This window comes from Carassius gibelio, chromosome A14 (genome assembly GCF_023724105.1).
Source record: "Carassius gibelio isolate Cgi1373 ecotype wild population from Czech Republic chromosome A14, carGib1.2-hapl.c, whole genome shotgun sequence".
In the NCBI taxonomy this organism is placed as follows: Eukaryota; Metazoa; Chordata; class Actinopteri; order Cypriniformes; family Cyprinidae; genus Carassius; species Carassius gibelio.
In genome coordinates this window covers 20,579,240-20,601,841 of record NC_068384.1, presented here as the reverse complement: position 1 = coordinate 20,601,841, position 22,602 = coordinate 20,579,240, and the positions used below count along the sequence as shown (strand labels likewise).

The 22,602-nt window shown below is 36.8% G+C and overlaps 1 protein-coding gene across 2 annotated transcripts in view; it reads left to right on the top strand.

Annotated features, from left to right (window-relative positions):
* Positions 1–2,197: 2,197 nt before the first annotated feature.
* The window catches only part of LOC128026834 (AF4/FMR2 family member 2), a 188,778-nt gene continuing 168,373 nt past the window's right edge, over positions 2,198–22,602 (top strand). For both annotated transcript variants that reach the window (XM_052614069.1, XM_052614068.1), the window contains exon 1: positions 2,198–2,509. In XM_052614069.1, the coding sequence (XP_052470029.1) occupies positions 2,457–2,509 (53 nt within the window). In that variant the 5' untranslated portion in view covers positions 2,198–2,456. The remainder of the gene's footprint in view (positions 2,510–22,602) is intronic.

Sequence of the window (22,602 nt, the reverse complement as noted above, 5' to 3'; positions counted from 1 at the left end):
AAAGTATGCAAAAAAAAGTGAAATTTGTTGTAGCAATGTGCCGCGTGGAACATGATCACCATATGGCTCCCACCAAATCATCATAATGTCAAGAACAAGCGTATGTGGGGCTGTCTCGTGGCTTGTTTTCAGGAAAACATGTGCTTTATTACTCAGGCTGAACATTTGTATCGAGGAATAATGCAAAGAGGCATATTTCTGACAGCGTATTCTTCTGAGTAATGTTAATATTGTGTTATCAGGAATATGAATATATTTGCCGAGCAGCTGTGCTCACATTTCTCTTATGCCGCTGCCTTCCGAGGTGCTCATGCTTACTGAGGCAACTCCAGTTCTCTGGTTACAGCTGCAATAAACTTGATTTGTTGGAAGTTCAACAATCAACAGTCATCAGTCTTTGAACATAATGCTGATATGACACTATAGTGACACACACACACCCACACACACACACACACACACACACAAATAAATTCATTATTAAAATAATACTCTGAACTATTACATTCTGGTTGGTTATTTCTTTGAAGTGCTGTAAATCAATACAATGAACTTTATATCATAAAATAAGCTAGATCATTTGTATTAAAAACTTTAGTTTGACACTAAAGATACTTTTAGAATTTACGTTTAGGATTCCTTAATTATAAATTAATATGCATTTAATTATATAATAATAATTATAATACATAATAATGTATTAAATGCACTTAATGATATTGTTAAATGCATAATGATCATAATTATATTTATTATTATTATTATTATTATTATTATTAATTTAAATCCATCTCAAACTTGGGCCTGTTTTCTTTATTTTGAAGATGTTTGTACGCTGAAAACAGTGGCAGATCTTTGATTATAATATATGTGGCATGAGTGTGAACTTATATTTAACATTTAGACTAATCGCATATCCATCCATTTCAAATAAATGTGTAGATATTAATAGCAGCTCAAAACTTTATCTGAAGGATTTTTATCGAGAATCTTTTATCATTTATTTCTACAATTATGTGGAGCCATAACTTATGCTTGCAGTTTAAGTGTTTGTTCAATTATTCATACCACAATAGTAAATGAGTGTCTTTGCCGAAATGTCATAATATTTAAATATGTTATCTTGCAGAAGACAACTACAAACTGTCTCTTAGTTTTAAATGGATAGCAATATATTTCATCATTTCTGGCAACTTGAAAATATGTTTGGGTCTATAAAAATTAAATGAAGATAAATAATCTATACAAATTTTACAGATTTCAATGAACACTAGTTATATAAAACTATACTGTCAGGACACCGTGATTATACAAATGAACTAAATCTATGACATTAATTTTCCAATCAAAGGAATGGAAACTGATAGAAAAAGATCTCCTTAAAATATTCCCTATCCCTTGGCTCCCTCTAGTGGACAGCATTCATTTATATTTAACTTGGACATGGCTGATAAGTTTAGAATTTGCAGATACAATCATACATTCATTAGAAATCAAATTCAAATTTAATGCTAGGATCCCTAATAACAAAATATCAAAATCCAGGGAAACAAGACAGCAAACACTCAACACATTTTAAATGTCTCTAAACTCATCAGACTAGGTCTATACAGCTACTTGGATGATATACAACTACCTGGATGATATACAGTACAAATCACAAGTTTTAGTGCAGCAATTTTATGAGGAAAACTTTTTACATTTAATAGAAAGAATAATACAAATATCAATTTACTGAGAATGTCTGTATGTGGTGATTACAGGAGATCATGCAGAACAACCATACAGCTACCACCGAGCAACACTTGAGTAGCGACCCAAGACCCACCTACATCTACCTGTTTGTCTGTCTGTCCTAACCTGCAAACGACTTAACATTTGAGGAAAAAGACCTTGTCAAGCCAACATAAAAGATTTTGTTAAAAAAAAAAATGAACCAGCTCTGCTATTATAGCTGTTATTTATTTATGTGTGTATTTATTTGTTTGTGAGTGAAATCTGTATTTACATATTATTACATTAATTGCATTCAATTTTGGTTAACAATGTTAACAATGTATTATACATAGTATTGCATATTTATTATTAATATTATCATCATCATTAGCATTACTGTTATAACTATAATTAATATATGCAAATTACTGTTGTTGCTGTTATAGTTTATATATGTATGTATATATATACATGCAGTTTTAAATGGCTTCACAGGTGATGTTCACCTCACAGGTGATGTGTGCTGGACACAGGTGGAGCTGCTCTGGTTCAAAGTGCTGCGCCGGTCTTTTCAGAACGAGTGACCGCCTCCAGCGAGCCCTGACTCCGCCTTCCTCAGGGCTGCGTGTCGCTGAGCGGAGAGAGGCAGCGGCAGTGCGAGCTGCGCCGCGCGTCAGTGAGGGAGACAGACGGAGTTCCTGCATATGCGGCCACCGGCATCTCACTGAAACACACTGAACATGGACCTATTCGAGTTTGACTTCTTCAGGGACTGGGAGCTGGAGCAACAGTGGTACGTCCGCGGGCTTTGTGTGTTTATGTCCATTCCGTTCATTGAATGAAATGTCTTTGTCATGCGCACCGATCTGACGTGGTCACATTCCGAAATACGAGTGAGACCCAGTGTGACGCATGATAGCGGCTGTGTCTCAAACCCTAGTGAGCAACCTACCTTGACAGCGTGTTTGGGCATCGCAGACGCGTCCCGAACGCGCATTCGCAAAGCGCCGGTGATGTCCAGAAATGCTGTCTTGGTAGGAAGCTCGCTAGGGTTCGTAGTGCTGACTTCTGCTGCCTCCGGTGATGTGACTGCTCTTCTGTTTATATACATGCGTTTATAAAAGATGATTGGGACAAACCTTAATTACACAATCGCTGTTTTAATGAATTGTGTGGAGATGCATGAGTTGAAAGGAAATAAATGAAACAAAGAACATCTTGTGCCACTTCTTCCTGCGACTTTAAACTGAATTTACCAGATTATAGATAATTTTTTGTAAATCAAAAGTCCTAAAAGTCAACTAAACGCACTTTACATTAGTCTTTTTGTATGGGCAAATACATTGTAGTTAACGAGTAATAAGAATGTAAATAATATGTAATCACACTTTAGTCAGATATATAGTGATGCATCATCTAAAATCATTTGATTAGTGGTTTAAATACTTATTACATGGACATGGACATTATGTTATGCATTGTGTAGAATTTGGAGGTGTTTGCATTTATTTCTTATATAAAACAATACCTTAGAAAATTTGCAGACATATTCAGTATGCATCCTTTTTTTTTTTTTTAAGTGTAAAAGTGTAAGAGATCTATATGAATGAATTTTGTTAGAAATCTCTATTTGTGATTGTCAGTTGGATTTGTTAGTTTTCTTTTTATCGTGCAAACATAAATGTTGCATATTATTTTAGCCTGTTTATTTGTAACTGTTAATGTGGGCAGTCTGCTATGGCGCCCCCTGCTGGTTAGGGCTATGTGCTATTTATATTTTTATGTCAATGCAACATGAGTTCAGCATAATTCTCTGCCTTTAATCTTTGCTGATTTTTAACACTCCCTACATCTCCACCATGTGGAGGAGAGCAGGAACCCGCGGAGTGCAGATATGAATCCATACAAAAGCAATATAGCAGAGAAAATGAACAATAGCAATGAAACCTCTCCATGGATTTGAGCATTTATCACTTATGAGCATATATCGACAAATTCAAAGTTAGTTGCTATTGCCCTGGACGACACACGTCTTTTTCCTTTGTAGGGCTGATTCTTCACATGTTCAACACCTTCCTCTGATTTTATACTCACTGTCCTACATAACAGAGGATCATTGAGCTGTTATAAGCGGAAATATGATTGTATGATATGGTTATTTTAGTTATTTAATTGTGTTTACACAGGACTAGCATGCATTTTGGTTACATCTCTCCCCTTGAAAATGTCAAACAAGAATCCAGTCTTCCATCAGAACGACACTCAGGTGTTATAATATGTCAGTATTTTGTCTAGGGACTTGCTGTACAAAATATGAATCCTTTTTCGCTTCCCCTCAGTGATGGTACGCTGGCTTGTTGAATTAAACCGTCTGTTGACTGAGTTTCTTATCACACTCTTTATTTTCCATATTGCCACTACAAACATATATAGCAAAACTTAAGGTTAAAGGTTATTTCTCTGATATTAAAACTGTTCTCTCTCAGGAACAGCTACGGGCTTGCTGCTTATTACTTCAGCGGTGGTGGCAATTTTGTCTGTTGTTGCCACATTCATAACCCTGAGCTACCCATTAAGTCTGTGAATATTTATGAGGGTATTTAAAAAGCCATATTTTTTGTGCTAAGTTTGCTTGGTCTGGGTTTTAAAGGCAGCATTGCTATTTTGACCACTATCCATAGACTGTCAACCAACCAAGAAGACATTTGAAATGTAGATTTAGCTAAATACCTAGACGAATGACCGCTCTTTGTTTTGTTGCTATAAATCAATGTTTCAGAAGCAAGCGTGCAATAATGATGCACTCATAATTCATTGTCTTTGTGCGTGGTACTTGCCATCTTTATCTGATGGCCCAGGGCTGTACTTCAGCAGTCATATTGATTTGAATCTGTTCTCCTGTATGTTGGTTTGGGCTTCGACACGAGTTGGGTATAATCAAGTCAGATTAGGTGGTGCAGAATTCAGTGAGGTGCACAATGAGCTCAATGGAGAGCGGTGCCTTATTTGTAGACAAAGGTTAAGCACGGGAGGCAGTGAGGGACATGCTTTTCTGTGCTGACACAGCCGTCACATGAATGGCTGCCACAATTATGTTGGCTCTTCACTTTAGCGGAGTCAAATGGCTTTGAAGTGTGTTTTTGCGATTAGGCCTATTTTGCTAAAGTTATTGCTCCCCTCTCTCTCTGTGTGTGGTGCAGTTTTTTGTTTGGTAAATCATTTTGCGTTATGAGAGTGCGAGTTAAGTATTTGTCATAACCAATGCGTTTGTGTTAGAGAAGCGTAGATATGGTTAATTAGACTTTACATGCTTATATTTTATAGGTTTGCACCTTTAGTGGTAATAGAAGACCTTGTAATGAGGTGCAGACATTTTTTTGTGACTTTCTTTTCATCTGGAGGGACTTTATGGCCGCCCTGAGAGCAGGAGCAGAAGGGATTATTCAATGACTCAGTTGTGCCCTTTGTTTTTTCTTGTTACTTGCCCTTTTTTTTTTTGCAGGGATTTCTTTCCCAATAACTCATTTTTATATCCTGGTATTAAAATGTGCAAAGCCCAATGAGAAGTTAACAGAATTTCAGACTCTGAGCATTTGTTTTGCATATGGAAAATACAGGCATTACTTTTGTTTTGTTAATATCAGTTTTTATTATTAAAAAAATAAAAAAATAAAAATAAAATAAAAATAAAAATAAAAATAAAATTAAAAATAAAAATAAAAAAAATAAATAAAAGAAAAATAAATAAAAGAAAAATAAATAAAAGAAAAGAAAAGAAAAATAAATAAATACAAATAAAAACAGTTTGAAAGGAGTCTCGAAGTAGAAAAAACACAGAAATTTAATAAATAGTATTAGTATTTTTTATATATATTACAAACTCTAAGCAGAAATATTATAGCAATACAAAAAATAAACACCAAAACATATTTCAGAAATTTTATTGTCACTGACAGAATAACATTGATAAAAATAATATATTAATTGAGGTTGTAAATGTAACATAGTAACATAGCAAAAAAAAAAAAAAAAAAAAAAAAAAAAAAATATATATATATATATATATATATATATATATATATATATATATATATATATATATATATATATATTATATATATATATATATATATATATATATATATATATATATATATATATATATATATATATATATATATATATATATAAATATATATGCTGAACTAATTTATTAATAAAGTCAATACTTTGTTACGTTTATTACCATTCTTCTTTATTGCTGGTATTGACTAATGCAATGAACCTTTTTCACACACTGTCAAAATGTTGGCTAAACGCTAAAACCAGTGAAATACAATACAAACTATGAGAAAATAAATGGTAGCAAACAAAAAGTAACTGCATATTGCCAATGCCAAAGCAAGTTCTCTCCTCCATAATGCAGCGTTTATTTAGTTAAGTTTAGAAAGTAGGGCACTCAGAGTGTGACAAACAAAATGTTCTGTAATGCTGTGAAACAACACTTTCTCTTGGTTTATTGAGTGTGTGTGTGTGTGTGTGTCCGCTTTGTGGCACATTTTGTGCTGTTTCTCTTTGCTCTCATGCTGTTTAGTCACAGGGATTGAACATTCTCCGTGGTCATGGCACAGATCTACCACATTTCCCAGCTTCGCTCTCCTTCCCGCTTCCACCTTGACCACAGCTGGGGACTATATATCACACGGCTCGCTCCAGGAGCCGCGCTCCCTGCCAATCTCATTTGTGCCTGGCTTGAAAAGGCAGCCGAGCCAGGCTGGGCCCGGCACATCTCTGCGGCCGCCGCACAAGCGAAGAGCTCGGCAGTTGGCATGCTGTTTGTGAGAGAGAGCAGGCTGCCAAGCACAGTGCCCACCATCTCATTTTGCCACCTGCAAAAAGAAAGCCAAATGCTGTGGCATGATAAAGCAGCAAGGTTGGCACGCCGGTCAGGGTATATGGAACAGACAAAAGGTGACAGGTTGCCACTCTTCTGCCCTCAACACGTAATTAACGAGTTGCTCTCAGTAGAACTGCAGATTTATAGTAGAGATCTAAAGAGACACGGATATGATGTTAAATGCAATTTTTTCTCTTTCTTTTAAAGGAGATCAAAACTGCAAACCAGTCTTGACCAATTTACTTTTAGCTTAAACATCTTTGGTCTTATTATGCAGAATATTCTGAAGAAAATAAATAATAAATGATTAATGATACCTATTTATTATCATTATTAAATTTAGGGCTGCACGAGTCCTAAGAATATACAGATGGTGTGGCTTAGTGCGATTATCAAATCCCAAAGGCTGCTGTTTAATTAAAATTAAATTAATATATGTAATGTAAGCGGAGTGATTCATAATTAAAAATAAATTAAGAAATTAAGACGGGCATAAATATAAGCATTTAAATTTTACAATTGTACTGTAAAATAAAATTGTTTTTATTTGTATGTATTATTTAATTTTTTAAATACTCATTGTTAATTTACAGTGAAATATTACAATAGTAATGTTTCTTATTGCGTTCCATTTTATTTGATGACGATGCTGATAATAATAATAATAATAATAATAATAATAATAATAATAATTATTATTATTATTATTATTAGTAGTAGTAGTAGTAGTAGTAGTAGTAGTAGTAGTAGTAGTAGTAGTATACAACAACATTTAAAATTTAAATCAGAATTTTTAATACATATTGAATAAATAAATATTGAATAAATAAATAAATAAATAAATAAATAAATAAATAAATCAATCAATCAATCAATCAATCAATCAATCAATCAATCAATCAATCAATCAATCACAATTAACATCAAACTATGCAGCCCTAAAAGTGATTAATTAGAATTGAAAAATAAAATATATGTCCACCTCTGAAACGACTTCCCTGCTATCATAACCAAAACTATAGAAATGGATCTATATCTAAACGGATAAATTGATTAATATTCATTGTTGTGCAGATTTGTGAAGAAAATCTGAGCTGTTTTTTTTTTTTTTTTTTTTTTTGTGTAAAACCCCTGCTTCAGTGCTGGAGTATTGTGGGACGTTTTCAGGATGTTGCTATGTAGTTGTCTAGGCATTCTGGGTGATTTCTAGTCAAAATAGTTTGTTTTTATTGTTCACCCGGTTGAAGTCAGTATCAAATAGTCCATTTGTAACTAAAGAAACTGCACAGATGACCCAGCAGGTGCCAATCTACCTGGTTCCCTTGATTCACAGCGATCCTGCATCTCAACGCCAGGCAGTCTGACACAGAACAGTTGAAGTGGCACGAGGAAACTCCTCCAGTCTCTCAGCCACGCTGTCCCGCTCTGGAGAAGTTATTAACTGTGCACTAAGTAGAATAGACCCGCTAAGGGCTGTGCTAATAGCCCTGGGATTCAAATGCTTTAAATATCTTCTTCAATTAGCCTTGACCGTTTAGTTTCCACAGCACCGATCTATGTGCGCCGATTGTTTTGACTCAAACATCAGTGGTGCATAAAAAAGGAAACAAATCATGAACGGAATATGATTTCAGATAAGGCTGTATGCAAAAGACTAATTTAGTCATTGATGGACAATGCAAGGTTACATAAATAGTGGTCGATTAATAGAAACATTTGAAGGAGTTGCTGGTAAATGTGTGAGGGGTGCATTTTTAGGATACTTTCTTTGAGCACATTTTTGACTAGCGGTCAAGGACTTGAAGCATTTGGTATTTAAAAATGCTAATTTGATTGAACAAATAGACTAAAAATATTTAGACCTAAGTTCTAGAAAGATGTATTTGAATTGCATCTAAAATTTGCAACCATTTGTGTAATCTAAATTAATGGAAATTGGAAATCTATCAAAGACTATACATTTTAAATGTAACACCCATATAATGTAATTTAGATGTAATTTGATCAACGATTAATTTTAAGCATCATAATCATAATGCATTTTTTTTTTTCAGAATTATTTGATGACTTCAAAAGAACAACATTTATTTGAATTAAAAATATTTTGTAATATTATTAATTATTCTTGCATCCTTGCAGAATAAAAGTAATCATTTTATGATTTCACCCCCCCCAAAAAATGACCCCAAATTTTGAACGGTTGTGCATATCTGCTATTTTCTTATATGTCATCAAAGATATTGGAAATGGACTACTGGTCATGGATGTTCTTCTGGTATTTAATAAGAGACATCAAATGAATCAAGCAGAGCCATAATGAATGCCTTTCTTATTTGTCAGCAGACTTCCGTTGCTTCTTCATTGGCTGGATTCCGTCTAAAGATCTTCAGGTTAATCAAGCTTCATGCTTACCTTTGTGCCACGAATCAATTTACCCCGCTACCTCAAAGGTCACTGTTTCCACTGAAAGCACTGTACGACAAATATGATGATTCAATACAGCCACGCAGACATCTGCAGAGCGCTTTTTTCAATCTCATTTCTTTCTGAGAGATGAATCAGTTTGTCTTTTAGCCTGACCTTTCGCTGTCGGCTCGGCGTAAGCTGAAGGAAATTGCTAATTCTTTTTTAGAGCCTTAATATTAATGAATGTCTCGACTGAACAGTATGAACAGATGTTTCTTGTTTCAGAAAGCGAGAGGCACGTGTATTGCCTATTGCTCAAGATCATGCATATATTGGGAGGAAACAAAGCATAATTCCTATTTCACGATCTATTGCGTGAGCATTGTTTAATGTGTGGGCGTTTTGCCAGAGGAGGGTGACAGAGATGGTTGAATGTGCTGGTGTCCAGATATGACTGTGTGTTGATGTTCACATTATGAAGTGTCAGGACGGAACAAACAGCGCTCTGCGTTTGCAAAAATGGAATCTCACCTTGTTTATTGGGAGCCGAAGAAGCGCTAAAGAGCAGACGCGCCTGCCAAATATCACAATCACATGGAGCTCTGTCCTTCACGTCCAACTGTCCGCTTATTTTCACAGCACATGCTAATTTGTCCCATTAAACGTGGCTCATTCACATGGAGCTCAAAGTTGTAATAGGGTCATCATCCTAGCTGCTCCAGTGCTCCGAAACTCCCCCTGGCTTTTAGTGTTTGATAAAGATCAACACACATCTTTATCAGAGGAGGAGAGAGAAGCTGAGATAAGGAAACCAATTGAAGCCAAAATGCTTTAAATGGAAGACTATCTCCCTGTGAGAAACCCATAGAGCTGTTAAGAGCTGGGAGGAACAAAAGGAGCAGGGATGCATTGAGACGGATCTCACCGGAGGGGAGAAAGTTCTGGAGAGAAGCGCATTTACAATTTGATGCTAGCTTGAGCTGGACATCTTGCTTTGAAGGTGATGAAGTCAAAAAGAAACTTGTCTGAATTAAGATTTCCCTTAAACCTTAAGGCTTTTGCCTATTTAGTTTTGTAGGAAGACACAATGTTTCCTATACTGAAAATCGTCTGTTTATTAGATTCGCTGACAAGACAAAATTGGAATTGAACTAATAATAATATTAAAACTAAACTTAAAACTAAAACTAATAATAACAATACAACTTCTATTGTTATCTTTAGTTTCACGACAAAATATAAGTTAAAAAGACATTTTACAAGACATTATTATGATATTAAATATATAGCAACAATAGCAAACAACATTACGTTTTATCAATTATTGACAAAAATAATAATAATACTTTTCATATTAATATTATTAATACTAATTGTTATTAATTATTAATATAAATTTGGTTGATTTATTTTACTAGATAAAAATGTTTAAATGTCTTGTATGTAAATATTTTGTCTTAAAACATGAAAGCAACCCGATAGTCATTCAAGAGAATCTATTCATTTTTATTTTTTTTCTCTATTCATTCAGCCATTAAGAGAAAAACATCCCGGCAATCACTCTTCAAAGTGCTTCACAGTCTATTTGTTGTACGTTATTGATTGCGTCTATCTGTCGTTTTCTTTTATAACAATCGTTCACATCACGCTTGTTTATATCACTGTGAATGTGGAAAAATAGCTCTGTTACAGTACTTTAGTCTGCTTAGATTAGACAGAAGACGTTTATATTATTCCACCAAGAGCCTTTAGAGCTCCTAAAGAGAATTTAGGGCAAATTGACAGAATTGATAAACTAGAAATGTAAGTTGGTGGTTGCAAAATCTTAAAAAAATAAGCGTAAAATTTTTAGCTTGTCATCAAAAAAAAAAAAAATTAAAAAAAAATCGTTTTGGTTTCAATTGCTACGTTTACCTTTTTTTTTATTATCATTAAACTGTAAAAGAAAATAAATGTTTTGACATGTGCCCTCATTTTATATCTAATGTGTTAGATCACATTATATCTAATATATATATATATATATATTAGGGGTGTAACGATACGCGTATTCGTATTGAACCGTTCGGTACGACGCTTTCGGTTCGGTACGCGGTACGCATTATGCATACCGAACGGTTCGTTGGACTAATTAATTATATTTGAAAAAAAAAAAGAGAAATATAATGATATGCGTTCAACAAGGTAGCCCAATAACCCAAACGACGTAACAGGCAACGCCCCTGACACTCCCGAAGAAGAAAAAAACACCAACTTATGTTTATGTTATGTTATGACTCAGTCAGGCGCTCGCTCACTCAGTACGCGCTGAAGGCTCGTTGCAAAATGGCCAATGCGTTTAACAGACTAGAAAAAGAAGATGACTCTCAAACATATTGTTTGAGATGCATGATTCCATCTATGAGCTGCTCGATCAGAGTGACATGAGAGCCCCTCCTTAGAACATTATTTGTAAATCCATGTTATGGTAAGTGTGCACGTGAAGTCTTTGCACACTTTCTGAAATCCACACTGTGGTAAGTTTGCACACTACACTAGTGCTCTGCATTCTTTCTAAAATCCTATATAGTGAGGGCTTCGCGCGGTTGCTTCATTGCTTTAAAAAAAAAAAAAAAAACACCAGCGTGAATACTTGAAACATGTCAACTCATTTACGCCGACATCACCTTATTGTGTCAGTATCTGGGAAAAGACGAAAAAAAGGAGAAACATGCACGCAACAAACTATGCCTGCAGCATTTAGACACCAGTATTATAGCTTACAGGGAATCCAAAGTGCACCCAAACACCAGACCTGTTGGTTATTTTAGGATCTTATATTTCTGGTCTGTTAAATGCATTCGACATTTTGCAATGAGCCTTCAGCGCGTGCTGAGTGAGCGAGCGCCTTAGGGTCCGTTCACATATCGCTCCTAAAAACGCGTGGAAAACGCTAAGCGCGTCTTTCTCCTCCTTTCCAAAGCGCTCGGGCAGAAGCGCTCATGAGGCGTCTGTCTTTGCTAAGCAACAATGACGTGCTCTCTCCATGAGACGCGGAAATTTCAGCGAAGGATAAATGGATTTGCAGCTCTAAAAATCGCTTGCAGTAGCTCTGCTACTAAATTTATTTCAAAATTGCAATCCATATACAACTATAATCAGCTGTTCCTTCATCTTGGCTGAGTTTTCAACGTTGTTACGGGAAAGGATGAAGCTGATTGGTTGGTTCTTGTCACATGACCCGCGGTGCGCTTGCGGCATTCTGAAAAGTTGAGATGTTTTTGCATTTTGCTGTATCTAAAACGTACCGAACCGAACCGAACCGAACCGTGACATCAGTGTATCGTATCGAACCGAACCGTGAATTTTGTGAACCGTTACACCCCTAATATATATATATATATATATATATATATATATATATATATATATATATATATTGACTGTGATGTGAAAATCAATTATTGAGTCATATTTATACAGAAATATAGAAAATTCTAAAGGGTTCACAAACTTTCAAGCAGCACTGTATATAACATGTTATGTATAATAAAATAAAATATATATTAATTGTTTGATTGGAATTAACTGGTTTGGTTGGAACAGCAAACACATTAATATTAGTGTTCCATTAACTCTTTGACTCCATGTTTAGATAATTCCCCATGCAGCGTTTCTGAAGCCCTGTGAAACCTGCAGGCTTTTCATGTCCTCTCATCACTTGGAAAATCAAACCTTTTAATTACAGAAGCACCGTGGGGAAGCTAAAATGGCCCGTACAGCATACAGAAGTCAACAGAGGAATGATTCAGATGGCAGAAGAAAACGTCGTCAATTCACAGTTGATGACAATAAAGCCCGGCTCCGGTGATTTATGGCAAGTTGCTGTTTTTCCCAGCATGCTGTTCCTCCTCTGCCATGGCATTGAGTTATTACCCAAAGTGTGAGCAACATACCTGTTAGAGATCAATCCGGCACTTTCTCTGTTTGCGGGAACCTGCTTGACTTCCATGTTCGCAGCTTTACTCACATTGATATTTCGCTATCGATTTTCCTCTTGTTCATTTCGTGCCTCCTTCAGCACCTGGAGTGATAGGCCAGTTGTGTTTAGCCGGTTTTATTGTGATGGGACAAAGATGGATGTGACATTGTCCTCTGTGGGCCGCTGGATAGTGGAAGTGTTAATGAAGCCATTAGCACAGTCCGAGAGAGAGGAGAGTGTGGCGAAATTACCATTATTCTGCCACCATTAAGTCGTAATCTGCCAACTTCCCGCTCTCGCTGTCATTCTCTCAATTTCCAGCCCTCTCTCTCCTACACTTGCGGATCCACTTTGACTGTCCTGTGAAGCTTCATTAATTCATTTGTTATCAAAAGCAGTTAACCACAAAAACGAGTGCGGAGGAGTGAAGGGGGGTAATAATGTATACTATAATTACCATCCACCCCAGCTTCCAAATGCACGAGCACAGACCAAAAAAAAAGAAAAATGGCTACACAATTCAGAAATCTCATTAACTCAAAATTTCATTCTTATAAAGAGACAGAAGCTCATTTGGTTGGCACAAAAGCAGTAAAAAAGATCATCACTTAAAAGGGCTCGGGTAACCTTGGATTTATCTGAAGTTGAAGAACTTTCTCAGTACTTTGGCATTCAACAGATTAGAAAGATTCTGGAAAGCCCACAGCTCTCAGAGCTTCTTATTTCCTGATGGACTGTGACAAATTTTAAGCTTGTTTAATTAAGTGAAAAATGCCTCTCCAGTGCTCAACGCGGAAGAAGGTTATTTGTATTTTTTTTAAAGGTCTATGTGTTAGAGGCTGAATTTAGGAAGTTATCATGATGGTTGGGGATATGGAAATTTCAGTATTAATATCGATATCTGAAAAATTAATGTTTCTTAGTACAAAAATGAATGTCTAATGCAGGACACCCCTAAAACTGATCATCCGGTCACTAAGGTTTATACTTATACAGGTAGCTCTATATTTTAAAGTATAAACAAACTGTCATATCATACATTTCCAAAATTAAATAATTGCCTTTAAAAATGTATTTTCAAAAGCAGAATCATATGACTAATATTTCTTGAAAATATAAATATATTATTTTTGTCATATTGACAGTTTACCTTCTTTTTCTAACTATTGTTAAAGCTAAATGTATAAACATGAAAAATTATTATTATTATTATTTTATTTTTTTAGCTAAAATTGATTTATATACCACTTTTTACAATAAATATTATTACAAAACAGTTTTACAGGAAATTTTGTTTATAATGCCCTATGGGTAAGATAACAAGTAAGATACCCCCTGTTTTATTGAATATGCTTTGTTAGTTTAAGTTACATATTAATACGAACATTAATAAAACAATCCTTCTCACATAGTAAACATTGCCTCAGGTAATTATTCAACTAAACAGTAATATAATAAAGAACAAAGAAACACATTACAAGAAATAGAATAAATTTAATGCAGAATAGCCATATTTTGTCACGGCTGTCTTGACCTGCATATTCAGACTGGCTTGACGTGATTCAGTACCTCGGGTATTGAATTGAGTCAGTCCTCTGTATAATATATTTTCTGCACGAACAGTGACTGACGGCAAAATCCATCAAAACCAATCAGAACTTGACGCGGTGGCTGAGAACGAACTTGTGACGATTTCTAAAACAACCAGTTTTAACTCACGGTAAATTGTTCATTCAAATGAGTTTACTGATTGGCAGGGTCAATTCACTGCAAATGACCGACAAACCTTCTGAATTTTAATTTTTAAATGTTGGAAACATTGAGTTGATCTCTCTCAGAATGTGAGTTTAATTGTCCCTTGTTTTTATAGTCATTACATGCACATCCATGAATAGAGCAAGCAAGCAAAAAAGAGCAAAGATGTTGGCAGAAATGGCTAAGAGAGAGGAAACAACAGACACATGCTATCTGGGCAAAGAAATCTTCAGAGGAAGTGTCAACTATACCAAAGCCAGTACGTGCGTGTGTGTATGTGTGTGTGTGTGTTTGCTAGTTCTCAATAATATTGACCAAGCTTAACTATGCTTATGCTACCAATTAACATTGTACATTCTCATTAAGGTCATTTTAGACACAGTCAGCAGCTGTTGACTGATACCCAACAATCCAGAAAACACAGAAATCTACATGAAACTGCAAATGTGTTATTATCCACCTTACAGCATTGCCATACAGTTTGTGAGAAAGCATTAACAGACAACATTTGCTTTGCAAGAAGTACGTCTCATTTGATACAATGGGTCATGTGATTGTGAAAGATTTGCATTAGCTTGCATACAAGGAACTGGAGTTGTATAGACTAGCACGTGAATTTATTGCCATCTGTCATGATTTTTCAGACATAAATCTAAACCAAATTGCTCTGAGTTTGAGTTGTATACCCTAAATGAGTTACATTATTTACACATAACTTGACATCAGGAAGCATTATCAGCAGTGTGACGATGACAGTTATGGTGTTAATATGCTAAAGCAATGAAACAATCATTGAAGAAATATATTTTATTAAGACCCAGAGTTGATTGTTTTGGGAGTGTTTTGATGTATACAGTACATGGTTGCGTTTGACTGTGGTGGGCCTCTCGGTCTCGGGTGAGAGCCCGTTTCCTGAATGAGGAACCTGAATGGTATCTGAGTTTTACAGGAATGCCAGGTTCTACTCCGCTCCGTGAGCTGGAGTTTGCGGCCCCACTGCTCTGGCGTAACCACGGCGGGTCAGGGTGGGGGATGCAGATAGCACAGGCCCTGTGGATGGAGATAAGGGTATCCTGGCAGCCATGAGTAAGGAATAGGAGGGGGCTCTACCAGCCCACCGCACCAGTGCAATCTATTTCACTTCACATGGGTTGATGTGAGGTTCAGAAACATACAGTGGGCACAAGTCATAAATTCTGTAAATCTATAAAGTGGTTTGTGAATGGACAGTGGAATGTGAAGTCATGGGTAAAGTATTTGAAGGTTTGGCATCCAAGCACATTTTTTTTTTCTTGTGTTCCGAACGGCAGTGTGCTGTCTGTTATGTTCAGAGCATAATTCTCCCATTAGTCACTGTTCATGAGGCTGTAACAAAACAGACTTAATCTCAAGTCCATTTTAAGACTGAGATTTTGGTCTTGCCATGGACTCGGGAGCATTGGGCTCGGTATTGACTGACAATTGTAGACCCTCTTCAGGTTAGACTAGCCTTGCTGGACTGTATCTTGACTTGGACGTTTGTATGGCGTTTTTGCAATGATACAAATCATTGCAAAGCAGCTGTACAATATATGTGTCTACAATATATTTAGTAGTAGCTTATCAGCGGTGACTATGGCAGAAATGTACAGAAAAATCTATTAAAAACAATCAAACAGAGAATGAACACTATTAACGGCAATTATTGTATTTTGCAATCAAACTTATAGCAAAATTTGGTTCTGTATGTTGTTTCGGGGTTGGCATATAGTTCAGTCTAGAAGTCATTAATGCATGAGCTTGTTTCATAGCTCACAATGTCTCTAAGATGGAAGAATGCTGTTTTTTGTAACATGTTAAATATGATTATAATATGAATACAAGTTCCTCTCTAATATAACAACTGGATGTTGGCCTGTAGAGGAAGTAACAGTACATCCGTCAATTGTAATCCAAGAGATTCTGTGTACAGTGTTTTGATCTAATAAGTAATATATCGGTCTTATCCAAATTTAATAAGAGGACCAACTAATGGTCATCCACTCTTTTATATTTTTAACACAGTCTGTTAGCTTAGATCATTTAGAAGTTTAATCTGGTCTTATTTAGATATATAGTTGAGTTTCAGTTTCTGTAATTTTTTTTAAGTGACTTGACATTTAGCCAAGTATGGTAACCCATAGTCAGAATTCATACTCTCCATTTAACCCATCCAAAGTGCACACACACAGCAGTGAACTCACACAAACCGTGAACACACACCCGAAGCAATGGGCACCCGGGGAACAGTTTGGGGTTCGATGCCTTGCTCAAGGGCATCTAAGTCGTGGTATTGCCGGCCCAAGATTCGAACCCACAACCCTAGGGTTAGAAGTCAAACTCTGTAACCACTAGGCCACAACTTCCCTCTCATCTCAAATCATGTCTCCATAATTTTAAATCCTCCTCAGGTCTTAGACTTGACTCAGACACAACCCTCTTCAGGTATTGGTCTTCCATCATCTGGTCTCTTTCTTGTCTTGGTCATGCTTTCCCCACTTTAAACTCCTTCAGGTCTCAATCTTGACTCTTCAGACCCTATTCTATTATCGGTCTTGATTGGGACTCGGTCTTCTTCTGGTCTTTGTCTTGACTTAGTCTCGAATGCTTCAAACCCTCTTCAGGTCTCGGTCTTCCTTTAGATTCTGCCCTCTTCTAGTATCTGTCAAGACTTGGATTCGTCCCCCTTCTGGTCTTAGTTTTGACTTCTACACTTTGGACCCTCTTCTGGACTTAGTCTTGACTTTAAACTCAACCTATTCAGGTCCCTGCCTAGACTCAGACTCAGAAGAGCTGTTCTTGACAACAACACCGATGGTAATGTTCCAGTAGACCACAATAAGCCATATTTCACAATAGGCTGGGGTATCTGCATTTATTATTGCATTTATATATCAAATTAAGAGTTGAGAACATGTCTGGTTAGGGTGAATACCAAGTCTGCTAGAAAGGTTGTTAAATGGAAATGTTGACTTCAGTTGGAAAAATGTATAGATTAAAGGATAGAGCTTGGAAATTCATCTCTAAACAGAAGTTTTGAAAATCCATCAACAATTTGACAATGCTAACTTTGGCCCAGCTGTCCCACTGGTTCTTCAACAGAAATGCTCATTCTAACAGTTGGGGAACCTGTGAACTCATCTGATGGTCAGTGATGGTCTGTTGGTGGTTTGTGGGCTGAGTCTAGGTCAGATTCTTCAGAAGGCCAAAAACACAACACATACTGTCATAGCATTTAAACCTCAAACTCAGAGGTTGTATGTTTCACCCTGCTATGCAAACACATCCCTGAGGTACGCATGCAAGTGAAACAGTCGTCGGAACAAAGCACCCAACACCCAACAGATGGCTGTGATAATGGTGAAGACTCATAGCCAGATTGTTGTCTAGAGGCGCTAGCGGTAATTGTGCAGCTTTTTTTTTTCAGCTCCTCCTTGCAGATGCTTGAGTGAGACGGATGTGTTGAAGAGTGGTAGCACATCTGAAGTTGGTGTGCTATATGTGTGTGAACAAACGCTGCCTTCAAGTCATCACAGAATAATCATATTTACAAAATGATTGCACCTGAATGCCACTGCAATGTTGTAATTACCAGTGGGAAACTGAATTTTCTTCACTTCTGAATTTTCTAGTTGGGGGTTGGAGTAAAAGAAACATGACAGAAGCAAATTGGTATTGGTCATGATTACTAGGGATGCATGATATTAAATGATACCAATGAGATGATAATTCTAATCATGTTATGGCCGATAACTGATAAATGTTGGTAAGAGGTTTAAAAGGAATAACGGCACATTCGTTGCTGGGAATCACATTGAACACAACACGACTTGTGCTGGTTTAATCAGCAAAAATATGAAGTAATGTACTACTACAACTGAAAAATTGGTCTTGGTAAAAAAAAAAAAAAAAAAACAGAAAAACAAAAAAAAAAAATTGTTCTTGTTCTCAAATCTGATTGGTTGAGAACCGTGAGATATTGTACTGGTATCGCTACAGGAATGCCTGTAGCTAAATCACTCTGCTTATATATATATATATATATATATATATATATATATATATATATATATATATATATATATATATATATAATTAGATAAAAAATATATAAATACACTTAAAAAGTTCACAATACTCAATCGTTATATATTCTATGTATTTCTGCTGTTGCCATGTAATGCACTTCAGATGCTCACAGCAAACAGTTAGTCACAACAGTAGGCAGTTGTTGAGAGTGAGTGTTGACGCTATCTACACTCTGCTGTACTGAGGTTTGCATGCGCGTGCATGTGTGTGTGTATGTGTCGGTGTGTGTGTGTGTGGGCTCAGTGGCCCACAGACCCCCCTGCTCTACTAGCCACAGGGGTGGGATATAGGTTGAGTTTTGTCTATAGTGTGCTGATACCACCACTCACCTCTCTTTGACACACTTAACTGTCAAGATGCATGCTGGGATCTGCCTCTTTGTCTTGTCACAGTGCTTCATGAACAAACCACAGCTTTAATACGGAAAATACAGTACGTACGGTGCACCACGCACAACCACAACCGTATGTAAACAAACAAAGCCTGTATAAACAGCCATCCATCTCACTCCCAATTGAGGAAATGGCAGGGCATATTGGCTGTGGCTCAGACCGATTTTGTATGGATTGTTTTAATAGACCACATCCCTCCTTTGTCATGAAATATTCCCTACACGCAGGAGAGTCCCATTCCCGCAGACATATTGCCATGACAAATCCCGCTTCTTGAATTGACAGAGGCAGTAATTTTAGATGAATATGGTTATAATGTCAGTTATTAAATCCATTGTTGTCAAATGCAGAGGCCCAAATCTCAATAATAGTGTTTATATTGTGATATGCGAGTCGTTTATTTTATTATGGTAATATGAGAATAATGCGCCATTAAATTATATAAAATGGATTTTTTTAAATCAAAAGACTGCGTAACAATGATTATTTATGCCATGTCCCTCTGCAGTAACTCCTATTAAAATGATATCCTTGTTAATTACATGAACCGACTGCAGAATTTATTTTACTAACCAAAGAGGAGATTTTGTAGTCTGTGTGCATGATGCCTCTTAAATTACGAATCAGGCACTCGGCCAATTTTCCGGAGCAAGAGCAGATTTGAAACAATTCCTTAACATGAGTTCAGTTAAAACCTGGATTGAATCACACATTTAATTTGAATCTCGGCGGTGTCCCATGAGGAATCAATAAAGAGCGTTTCACAGCTGATATTGACGGGAGATGCCACTTGTATTTTTTTTTTTTTTTGAGTGCTTCCTGCTAAAATGCTTTTTATCCAGCATGGTCACTCACTAAAATATGCGATTTGTGAAGATGCTCAGTGGAAGTCTAAATGCAGACTTCTTCCGATTGGTGCCTGGCCGAGTTTTCAGAGCCGCATCCATTTCTATCATCTTCTGAATGCCTTGACAAGACAAAAGAGCCTAGTTTTTTGTATCAAATATTTACCCTAACAGTAGCTCAATAAGAGAGTCAGCTTTGCCTTAAATTCTGGCTCATAAACATGACAAGCTGTGCTCATTTGAAGTCTTTGTGGCTGCATGTTGACAACGATCATGTAAAATGGAAATAAAAGCAGGAATATTTAAATAGGCCGTGCAAATCGCTTGCTTCTAGAGGTGGAATAAAAGAGAGGCAAAAGAAGAGAAAAAAAACTGATCAAATGAACAAATAATGTTTCCAGACGCACTCAAAGGACAGACTGTCACACTTGTTTGGCTTTGGAAAAAGCCTCCCTTTTCAAAAGGAGATTTCTGATGTACAAAACACAAGTGTTTGGCATGCATAATGCATAATGGCCAATGGGGGGTATGGGGGGGGGGCAGCGGAGAACACTCACGTCAAGAACAGAATCAAACAGATGATGGGGTCTACAGTCAGACCTTTGTGGTTAATAGAGGACCTCTTAGAGGGAGGCATGTCGTTGCAGAGGGATGGAGACCGCTGTGATAAGACAACGCTATGAAAGGCATTACATTTTTTGAAGGGGTTTGGGGGAGGTTGCATTCAAGATAATTTTAAACATGATACCAGTCTAGTAAATAAGTAAGTAAGTATGAAAAATAAAACAAAACAAGCATGATCTGGATCAGGGGTATGGCTTACACATAACTCCAACACATACAAGCCCATGCGACTGTGATGTTGCTTGTGAACTAATACTTCACATTATATCCTTTCCAGAATACAGACATTTACTGTTTAGAAATCACGGCCACTAATAGTTACAGACAGTGCTTGTGGATTTCTGTTTCGGGACTCTTGTTATCTTTAATTTTATTTTCTCAATCATGTGGTTATATCCTGTTTTCTTATTTATTTATTTATTTTTTGGTTTCATAAGGCAGTGTTCCTGTAGCTCAAGTGGTAGAGCATTGCGCAAGGTTTGGGGTTTGAATCCTGGGGAACACATGATAGGAGAAAATTGTTAGCCTGAATGCAATGAAAGTCGCTTTGGATAAAAGCGTCTGCTAAATACATAAAATAAATAAAATAAAATAAATAAGGGTCTTTCACACTGCTTTATTTCCAGAACTAAATGTACAGTTCTAAACTACTGAGACGATTTTGAGCAAACTATTTCCCAGTACCATTTAAAGGTTTGTATTCGCACAACAGTGTGTACTAGGACGTAACGTAAGCAGTTTGAGAGCGATGTCATTTGTGTGTGGCATTCAACAATGTTCAAAGAACAATGTTCACAACAGGAGGATGGAGGATGCTTTGATCGGAGCTGTGTTTTTGTTGTGTCTCGTGGGTTTCACAATAATGGACATGGAATGTCGACGTATACATAAAGCGATTGAAAGAACGGAAAGGAGGACTAAGAATCTCCAACGACAACTTTCAGTGTTACATTTGCTACAAGTGCCTGTACTTCAGCGTCCGAACATTTATCGCTGTTCACCATATTTGCGAAATAAGTTGACACAATGTTAACAGTGACTTTAAACGGCGTTTTAAATCATGGTGGCTGAGGGTGTTTTCGAACGCGTCTGGCAAATCAATGTATACTTACATCACGGTTAGTACCGGCTGAGCTGGTTAGACCCTGCTCTGGAGTAGTAGCTAATTTGGTTCTCGAAAAAGGCAGTCCGGTACTTAAGTCACACACCTAGTTCCGGCAAATCGAAAATGCCCAAAAGTGGGTAGTTCCATAATTAGTTCTGGTACTATGAAAAGGTTCCAGCGGTGTGAAAGTCCCTATTGCATGATTGCTGTTCTCAGGTTGCTCATTATGTTCAACCCTTTCATTGTTAATTAATTCCTTTTAGCCTTGTGTGAGACTTTTCAATAGAGCAAAATCTTTTCTGTTTGGTATACCATCATGCTGTCAAGCTCTAGTCTACCGAATGTCTCTAGTGGACTCGCAGACTGCCAAAGTAAATATATTTATCTACAGGAAGTGCGTACAACAGATTAAGTTGTGGTCCAACCGGAGATAAAATGTCAGATGATTAATTAATGCATAATGTCCGCTATCTGCTTAAAACACCTTACAGAGGTCATGTGGGACCACATGCCCCGTCTCGTCCCTGAACTGCACGTAACTCCAGCTCTGCTCCCAGACCCAGTGCCTTCCAGGTGGCTCCAGCAGCTGTGGAATAGGCTTTACTCGCTCTCCACTCGGCTCTTTCCTCCTCGCCTGACTTCATCTCGGGTTTGTATGGGCGTGCAGCTGTTCCATTCGGCAGTACAGCGGTCCAACCACAGTCTATAAATAGGGTAGGACATAACATGTCAACAAACATTAAACCTGCTGGATTGTGGGAGTTTGAGGGGAGTTTGGTGAGATGTGGTTGGCT